At 45.3% G+C, this 9,621-nt stretch overlaps 1 protein-coding gene across 1 annotated transcript; it reads right to left on the minus strand.

Moving 5' to 3' along the window:
- Positions 1-805: 805 nt before the first annotated feature.
- LOC148474005 (beta-1,3-galactosyltransferase 5-like) lies at positions 806-2,346 on the minus strand. Its single transcript, XM_088459213.1, has 2 exons — positions 1,773-2,346; positions 806-1,263 (listed from the first exon to the last, which is right to left on the minus strand). Exons 1-2 carry the CDS (start codon positions 2,344-2,346, stop codon positions 806-808), a joined length of 1,032 nt encoding a protein of 343 aa, XP_088315339.1.
- Positions 2,347-9,621: the final 7,275 nt, after the last annotated feature.

Below are 9,621 nucleotides of genomic sequence, written 5' to 3' on the forward strand. Positions count from 1 at the left end.
GGAGGTGTGCTTTCATTGTTGTGGGTGTTTCCATGCTTACGATGTGCTTAGCGACTGAATGCTCGTTTTGCATATTCTCGGTCACTTTGGGTGCGACCGATCGCTCCCGAGGGAAAATGGTCAAACCTGCAGATTTTTTTCGTAACAAATTTTTTAAAACTCAACCTTGGGCGTTAAAGACTCCTCCTCGATGGATAGAAGGTTTCAGGGCATGGGTGTTGCCCTTCCTCAAAGGTTGGATAGAAGGTGGTCAGACAAAGAGTCTCTGAGTTCGGCATGGGTTCCTCCCGATCTACATGATCCTGTGCCAGAGGTATAATAAGACATTGGGGGTGGGAGGTGGGTGATGTAAGAAAATGATCAGGAAGGGAGTTGGGAATAAGAATGTATGTGTAATGTATGCATTTATGATATAATTATGATATATTGTTGCAAGTTGTTTAATAAAACAAAGCCTGGAGCATCCAAAGCAGCATTAATACTGACTGTTGTTCCAGGCACTCTGCTTGCCAGATACAGTGGCCATGGGGCAGAAACAGTGCCACTCCCAGGTTCCCACACCCTAGTTATGGTCATGTCTGGGAGGTCGAACCATGCATGGACATCATTTGTACAGAGATCAATATTAAAAATATAGACTTTATTATAATACAGACAATATTGGACAATACAATATAGACTCTGTATTGGTCTTCTTCTACAACACAATAGTTGATATAATGTGAAATACAGACAGACTGGCTTTATACCCCCTGTCCTATACGGAGGAGTATTTATCCCAGCGTTTCCTCCATCAGTGCGGCTGTCAACTGGTTCCTGCCTCTCTGGTATGGCATTCACTATTTAGCACATCGTTCCATATCACCACCATGCTGTCTGAGTCTATACCATGCACCACAAGGGCCTCCTTGTATTTACACACATCGTACTGTAAACTAGTCATATAGAAGCGGGTGTCATGTCTGAAAGTCATATTCGCTGCCAGAGCCAAGAAGCCAAAATACACATCATCCAGCGGGAAAACCGGCAACATTTGGGAGACCTCACATAATCTTCTCACAGCCGCCCCTGGGAAGAGAAAACCACCCCCCGATACAAAGCCTGGGTATCTCTTCTGTGGGTAGAGACTGAGAGAGATGCTGTATTTTGTTTTACACATGGCAAGTGGGCGATGCTGGAGTCTGCCATGTACTGTGTTAGGGGACCTGTGTTCTGTAATATACTGCACCACAGCCACTGGATTCACAAGCACATCGTCATCACCTGCATGGAGAAAACAGAGGATCACCTTATGTACCAGTGTCTACACATATAATTACAGTATGAGCGACCCCCACTGATGGAATCAAAGTGAGACCTTTACCAATGCTTTAATTATCTTTGCCTGACCAGGTGCTTTCCCAAAACTTACATTTTTCAAGTGCTCTATGAAAACCCACATATTCACTGTAACCCATCTTACCCCTGACTGATACTACTCCCGCTGAATGCTCTATAAACTTCCAAACCAATTCCCAGTATTTCCTGTAACCTCTCCCTGTGTATTGTGTCACAAATAGTAGGGTCATCTCTACCGATCGTCTTCCATCTACAACTCCTTTGCCAACCTTACATGAGCTTGTTCTGTCTTTATTTGTGATTGTATTATGAATTATATAAAACACTGGCTGTCTGGTGCTGCAGTATTGGGGCAATTTGCAAAGAAGTAATGAAGATGAGCCCACAGACAAGATTCCTATATGGTAACAGTATTTATATGTTATGTCACTGACCTTTGAATATAAAAGTCACGTTCGGGATGTGGTGGTGCAGCCATTCCAGGAAACAACGCTCCTTCAGGGATAAGTTGTGATGTCCCTCAGTAAAATCCCACTGTAGAGTATCCTCATAAATTCGGCTCTCGGATTTCACTATCTCCATTTCTCCAGGTGATGATGTAATTCCCAACAGAAATATTGGTCTTACTCTATACCCGTGTATCTCCTGTTCCCTGGCCCATGTTTGCCTCAAGGCAGATCTCCTGTGGCCTGAGCCTGGGTGGGATTTGATAGCCAGGACCACCAGTGGTTGGGTGATATCACCTTGAGGCTCTTCACGTGGCCTGTGTATCAGTGAGCATTGGTAGCTCTGCAGATGTGGGAACTCTAATTCAAAACTGGTGAGGTTTAAAGAGTAATCATATTCTCCATCAGTGAGAGTCACTGATTGTCTAACACCTGGCAATAGTTTTGCGATCACAGGGAGCTGCCTGTGAGTGACTGGGTCTGTGTCCCGAATCCATTCTGCTGCTAAGAAGATGGTAACTGAAAACAAGGCTGCAGCGAGGAGAGTGTTCCGCTGTCTCATTATACCCTGAGGAGAGATATAAAGAATTATTATAGTTGTATAAACAAGAAAAGTAACATAAAAAAAACATTTATGTCCTCTGTAGAATTAAGCAACTTACTCATTGGTGGCAGAAGTAACACTTCCTGTACAATGATTGTATCTAGCTCAGTAAAGTGTCTAACCTGATTTACCTTGTGTTTACCCCAGTTTACAAAGACCAGAACTTTATGAGAAGTAGACCATATAGTGCCTGAAAAATCATAGGAGAAAGGTGAAGATAATTTGTTTCAGTCACATTCAGGGATGCATCTAGGGGTCCAAGTGCCCCAGGGAATGTTAAGGACTGGCGCCCCACCTTTATGTACACAACACAAAGTGACCTGGACCTAATGCCCAAGGTTCATAACAGAAGGCCCAGTCCTAATTATTACAGTCATTGACCTGGGCCTAATGCCCTGGGTCACTTACAGGTGGCAATAGCTGGACTGGGACTCTGCATCGGGCAAGAAGATGGTCAGGTGATCCGTGAACCATTGCAGTGACAGTCTTGACTCTCCCCCTACTATATAGCGGCTGGCTATGATGACCCTCCTAACCTGTGGGCTGGAGTCCGGATAACTGAAGCCAGAATACATTATTGTCAACAATCGGGGGCTCTGGTGCCCTTTGGCCGGTTTGTGTCCATGGCTCCAGTGACTGACCTGGTGATCTGAGTGCATCCCGGAGACAGGTGCACTGTCAGTGTGCTGGGTAACAACCCTCTATCCCAGACTGGGCTCACTGACACCCAAAAGTCTCCCCTGCGAGTTCGGGGCAGGAGAGGTGGCATACGCCTCCCTAAGCTCCTGCAGCCCTGCCCGGGACAGGTTGAAGTTGCAGCTGAGGTATGACTCCCCCGCAGAGACGCTGATCATGCCTCAGCTGACGGGAGCTTTTCCAGCTGACTGACAGGATACAGGAGGGAGAAGAGGATAATACCCCGGCCCAGCTTTTTCTCTATGCTGATGATGGAAGTGGGACAGTTTGTGCTGACTGCCCTTACCCTGGAGATGCTGGTGGCAAGGTTGTTGAGTCTGACCCCATGGAGCTCATCTTTAAAGTAGGGATGTGCAGGCTCGGATAGGTTCGAGTTTGCACGTTGAGTTCGGATTTTTCCCTCCAAAAAAACGGAACTCAGAAAGAGGCAAAACGTCATCTTGCACGGACGAACATCATCATTCCTGGACTTTTGTCCAGGAATGATAATGTTCGTCCATGCAAGATGATGTTTTGCCTCTTTCTGAGTTCCGTTTTTTTGGAGGGAAAAATCCGAACTCAACGTGCAAACTCGAACCTATCCGAGCCTGCACATCCCTACTTTAAAGTGACCAGCCCTCTATTCCCGGAGATGGACGGCTACCTGCTCACCACCGACAACTAGAATGCGCCCATCACCTCCACCACAGGAGGATGTGACAGAGCTGAGGATCGCCTACTGCCACTGACCGCCCAGTCCTGGCTGTAGTGGATCCTATAGCTGGAGATGCAGATGATCAGGGGCATATCTACCCCCTGGCAGTGGGTGGCACCACCAAGGAGCATCCCCCCTTGGCCTGCGTTACTTACCTCTTCCCCGTCGGCCTGTCTACGCATGCATGACCCAAGGTCATGCATGCGCAGGGCCGCCGGGAAGGTAGTGAGGAGGTGGTGGAGGTGTATACAATCAGGAAGCTGGCTGCCTTAATACCGGCAGCCGGCTTCCCAACTGTCATATCCCGGCGAGGGATGAAATGCCGGGCATCTAGATGTAGACGCCTGACATTTACCTGACGACGGGAGACTGGCGCCCGGCATCCCGATTGAAGAGATGCCGGGCGCCACGAGCGGACAGCCGCGGGGGGGGAGGGTTAGGTTTAGGGCCCCTGGGGGTGACTTAGGGTTAGGCACCCCCCTGGGAGGGTTAGGCTAGGGGGAGGGAGGGTTAGGGTTAGGCACTTACAGGGGGGATTAGGGTTAGGCACTTGGGGGGAGGTAGGGTTAGGCACCCCTAAGGAGGGTTAGGGGGTTAGGATAGGTTAGTTAATACTTACCTATCCACGATTGGGATTTCCAGCGCTGTCGGGCGTCCGCTGCTGGGAACTCTGCTGTTGTCTGCCAAACAGATTCCGGTGGAGGGATTCGAGAAAAAATCTCCATCTGAAGATGACACTTGTTCTCGCAAGCAAGCTGAAAGTTTTCAGAGTTTGCTGAATATCAGGTGGTCCCATTTGGACCCCTGATGACGAATGGCCCGGTAACCTAAAAATAGTTAATGGGCCATTTATCATTTGATGAATAGGCCCCTCAGTCATATATAAGGTAGCATTGAGGGAGTGGCATAACTAGGGTATTTGGAGCACAGATCAATTAAAAAAAAAAAGAGCTCACCTCAAGTATGTGCGCGCCGAAGGCTTGCGTGCTAAAAAAGTGAGCACCTTAATGTCCCCAGTAGTAGTGCCCCTCTTGCAATGTCCCCAGTAGCAGTGCCACTTATGCAATGCCCCCTGTAGTAGTGCCCCCAGTAGTAGTGTCACTTATGCAATGTCCCCAGTAGCAGTGCCCCTTATGCAATGCCCCCAGTTGTAGTGTCCCTCAGGGCTGCCATCAGCAATTGTGGAGCCCGGGACTGACTGAGCCAGGGCCCCCGGGCCCCCATGCCACACCTTCCTCCCTGGGATCCCCTGCCCCTTCCATGAAACCTTTATTCAAGGTTTATTAAATGTGTACCAGTGCTCCTCTGCCCCGCTCTTTTTCGCTGGTTTATTACATCTAATGATTTACTTACCTACCTCATCTCTCCTTGAAGAAGGCTCCGAGTACTTTCTTCTGGCTTCTGCTCCGGCAGACACTGGAGCTGCTCCTCTCGCGCTGCGGCTCATCCGACTTCTCCCGTCCAGTGGCGCGTGTGACGTCATGCACGCCGACTCCAAAATAAACTTTATTGATCACTAGAACCAGCAGATGTCACCTCAGTGCTGCGTTTAGGTCAAAGTGGCCAGAGCAGGCCAGCCTCCTTTTTTTATGAGGCCTGGGTAGTGCGGGCCGGGTCGGCAGGTGGTAGAAGTGGCCCACCTCTTTCAAACAAGGGGGAAGCATGGGGTTACATGCTATATAGCGGCAGTATGAGCGGACAAGCCCCCCCCGTTCTAGCAATGTCTGGGCCCGGGACTCCAGTGCTGGCAGTCCCCCATGATGATGGCCCTGGTGTCCCTTATGCAATGTCCCCAGTAATAGTTACCCTTATGCAATGTCCCCTGTAGTAGTGCCCCTTATGCAATGTCCCCAGTAATAGTGCCCACCATTATGCAATGCCCCCTTATGTAGTGCCCCCAGTAGTAGTGCCCCTTATGCAATTCCTCCTGTTGTAGTTCACATTATGCAGTGCCCCTAGTAGTGCCCTTTATACAGTGCCCCCCCAGTAGGGCCCCTTATACTGTTCCCCCAGTAATGCCCAATATACAGTGCCCCCAGTAATGCCCATTATACAGTGCCCCTTATAATGTGCACCCAGTAGTGCCCCTTATGAAGTACACCCAGTAGTGGTCCCCCTTAAGCAGCGCCAACCGTAGTGCCCCTTATACAGTGCCCCGGCCAATAGTGCCCCTTATACAGTGCTCCTTACATATATAACACACAAAACAAAACACAATACTTACCTGAATCCCTGCTCCTCCATCCTCCTGCTCCTTCACCAACTGTGGGAGCCAGTTGGCAGAGCTCATGAGTGAGCCCCAGTCCTGCTCTGGCCTGTGCAGCAGAAAATGAGTCTGCCTGACTCTCATTGGCTGCAAAAATAAACACACCACCACCAGGTAGTACACTCACTGTATACAACCCGGAACTGACGGCGGTGTGTTTGTTATACTGTGTAGTGTAGTCCGCACTACACAGATTGAAACCACTGACCTGGACCGTGGATGGTGGTACCCCACCATCATATGTAAGGTAACAGTGAGGTAATCAGGAGGAGAGTGTGATTCAGTCATATGTAAGGTAACAGTGAGGTAACAGGGAGGAGAGTGTGATTCAGTCATATATAAGGTAACAGTGAGGTAACAGAGAGGAGAGTGTGATTCAGTCATATATAAGGTAACAGTGAGGTAACAGGGAGGAGAGTGTGATTCATTCATATATAAGGTAACAATGAGGTAACAGTGAGGCGAGTGTGATTCATTCATATATAAGGTAACAGTGAGGTAACAGAGAGGAGAGTGTGATTCATTCATATATAAGGTAACAGTGAGGTAACAGAGAGGAGAGTGTGATTCAGTTATATATAAGGTAACAGTGAGGTAACAGGAAGGAGAGTGTAATTCATTCACATATAAGGTAACAGTGAGGTAACAGAGAGGAGAGTGTGATTCATTCATATATAAGGTAACAGTGAGGTAACAGAGAGGAGAGTGTGATTCATTCATATATAAGGTAACAGTGAGGTAACAGAGAGGAGAGTGTGATTCAGTCATATGTAAGGTAACAGTGAAGTAACAGAGAGGAGAGTGTGATTCAGTCATATATAAGGTAACAGTGAGGTAACAGAGAGGAGAGTGTGATTCAGTTATAAATAAGGTAACAGTGAGGTAACAGGAAGGAGAGTGTGATTCATTCATATATAAGGTAACAATGAGGTAACAGTGAGGCGAGTGTGATTCATTCATATATAAGGTAACAGTGAGGTAACAGAGAGGAGAGTGTGATTCATTCATATATAAGGTAACAGTGAGGTAACAGAGAGGAGAGTGTGATTCAGTTATATATAAGGTAACAGTGAGGTAACAGGAAGGAGAGTGTAATTCATTCACATATAAGGTAACAGTGAGGTAACAGAGAGGAGAGTGTGATTCATTCATATATAAGGTAACAGTGAGGTAACAGAGAGGAGAGTGTGATTCATTCATATATAAGGTAACAGTGAGGTAACAGAGAGGAGAGTGTGATTCAGTCATATGTAAGGTAACAGTGAAGTAACAGAGAGGAGAGTGTGATTCAGTCATATATAAGGTAACAGTGAGGTAACAGAGAGGAGAGTGTGATTCAGTTATAAATAAGGTAATAGAGAGGAGAGTGTGATTCATTGATAATGTAAGGTAACAATGAGGTAACAGAGAGGAGAGTGTGATTCAGTCACATGTAAGGTAACAATGAGGTAACAGAGAGGAGAGTGTGTTTCATTCATATATAAGGTAACAGTGAGGTAACAGAGAGGAGAGTGTGATTCAGTCATATATAAGGTAACAGTGAGGTAACAGGGAGGAGAGTGTGATTCATTCATATATAAGGTAACAGTGAGGTAACAGAGAGGAGAGTGTGATTCAGTCATATATAAGGTAACAGTGAGGTAACAGGGAGGAGAGTGTGATTCATTCATATATAAGGTAACAATGAGGTAACAGTGAGGCGAGTGTGATTCATTCATATATAAGGTAACAGTGAGGTAACAGAGAGGAGAGTGTGATTCATTCATATATAAGGTAACAGTGAGGTAACAGAGAGGAGAGTGTGATTCAGTTATATATAAGGTAACAGTGAGGTAACAGGAAGGAGAGTGTGATTCAGTTATATATAAGGTAACAGTGAGGTAACAGAGAGGAGAGTGTGATTCATTCATATATAAGGTAACAGTGAGGTAACAGAGAGGAGAGTGTGATTCATTCATATATAAGGTAACAGTGAGGTAACAGAGAGGAGAGTGTGATTCAGTCATATGTAAGGTAACAGTGAAGTAACAGAGAGGAGAGTGTGATTCAGTCATATATAAGGTAACAGTGAGGTAACAGAGAGGAGAGTGTGATTCAGTTATAAATAAGGTAACAGTGAGGTAACAGGAAGGAGAGTGTGATTCATTCATATATAAGGTAACAATGAGGTAACAGTGAGGCGAGTGTGATTCATTCATATATAAGGTAACAGTGAGGTAACAGAGAGGAGAGTGTGATTCATTCATATATAAGGTAACAGTGAGGTAACAGAGAGGAGAGTGTGATTCAGTTATATATAAGGTAACAGTGAGGTAACAGGAAGGAGAGTGTAATTCATTCACATATAAGGTAACAGTGAGGTAACAGAGAGGAGAGTGTGATTCATTCATATATAAGGTAACAGTGAGGTAACAGAGAGGAGAGTGTGATTCATTCATATATAAGGTAACAGTGAGGTAACAGAGAGGAGAGTGTGATTCATTCATATATAAGGTAACAGTGAGGTAACAGAGAGGAGAGTGTGATTCAGTCATATATAAGGTAACAGTGAGGTAACAGAGAGGAGAGTGTGATTCAGTCATATGTAAGGTAACAGTGAGGTAACAGAGAGGAGAGTGTGATTCAGTCATATGTAAGGTAACAGTGAAGTAACAGAGAGGAGAGTGTGATTCAGTCATATATAAGGTAACAGTGAGGTAACAGAGAGGAGAGTGTGATTCAGTTATAAATAAGGTAACAGTGAAGTAACAGAGAGGAGAGTGTGATTCAGTCATATATAAGGTAACAGAGAGGAGAGTGTGATTCAGTCATATATAAGGTAACAGTGAAGTAACAGAGAGGAGAGTGTGATTCAGTTATATATAAGGTAACAGTGAGGTAACAGAGAGGAGAGTGTAATTCAGTTATAAATAAGGTAACAGTGAGGTAACAGGAAGGAGAGTGTGATTCAGTCATATATAAGGTAACAGTGAGGTAACAGAGAGGAGAGTGTGATTCATTCATATATAAGGTAACAATGAGGTAACAGAGAGGAGAGTGTGATTCAGTCATATGTAAGGTAACAGTGAGGTAACAGAGAGAAGAGTGTGATTCATTCATATATAAGGTAACAATGAGGTAACAGAGAGGAGAGTGTGATTCAGTCATATATAAGGTAACAGTGAGGTAACAGAGAGGAGAGTGTGATTCATTCATATATAAGGTAACAATGAGGTAACAGTGAGGCGAGTGTGATTCATTCATATATAAAGTAACAGTGAGGTAACAGAGAGGAGAGTGTGATTCATTCATATATAAGGTAACAGTGAGGTAACAGAGAGGAGAGTGTGATTCAGTTATATATAAGGTAACAGTGAGGTAACAGGAAGGAGAGTGTAATTCATTCACATATAAGGTAACAGTGAGGTAACAGAGAGGAGAGTGTGATTCATTCATATATAAGGTAACAGTGAGGTAACAGAGAGGAGAGTGTGATTCATTCATATATAAGGTAACAGTGAGGTAACAGAGAGGAGAGTGTGATTCATTCATATATAAGGTAACAGTGAGGTAACAGAGAGGAGAGTGTGATTCAGTC

The sequence above is a fragment of the Taudactylus pleione genome, unplaced genomic scaffold, assembly GCF_031769625.1.
Source record: "Taudactylus pleione unplaced genomic scaffold, aTauple2 ptg000901l, whole genome shotgun sequence".
Classification (NCBI taxonomy): Eukaryota; Metazoa; Chordata; class Amphibia; order Anura; family Myobatrachidae; genus Taudactylus; species Taudactylus pleione.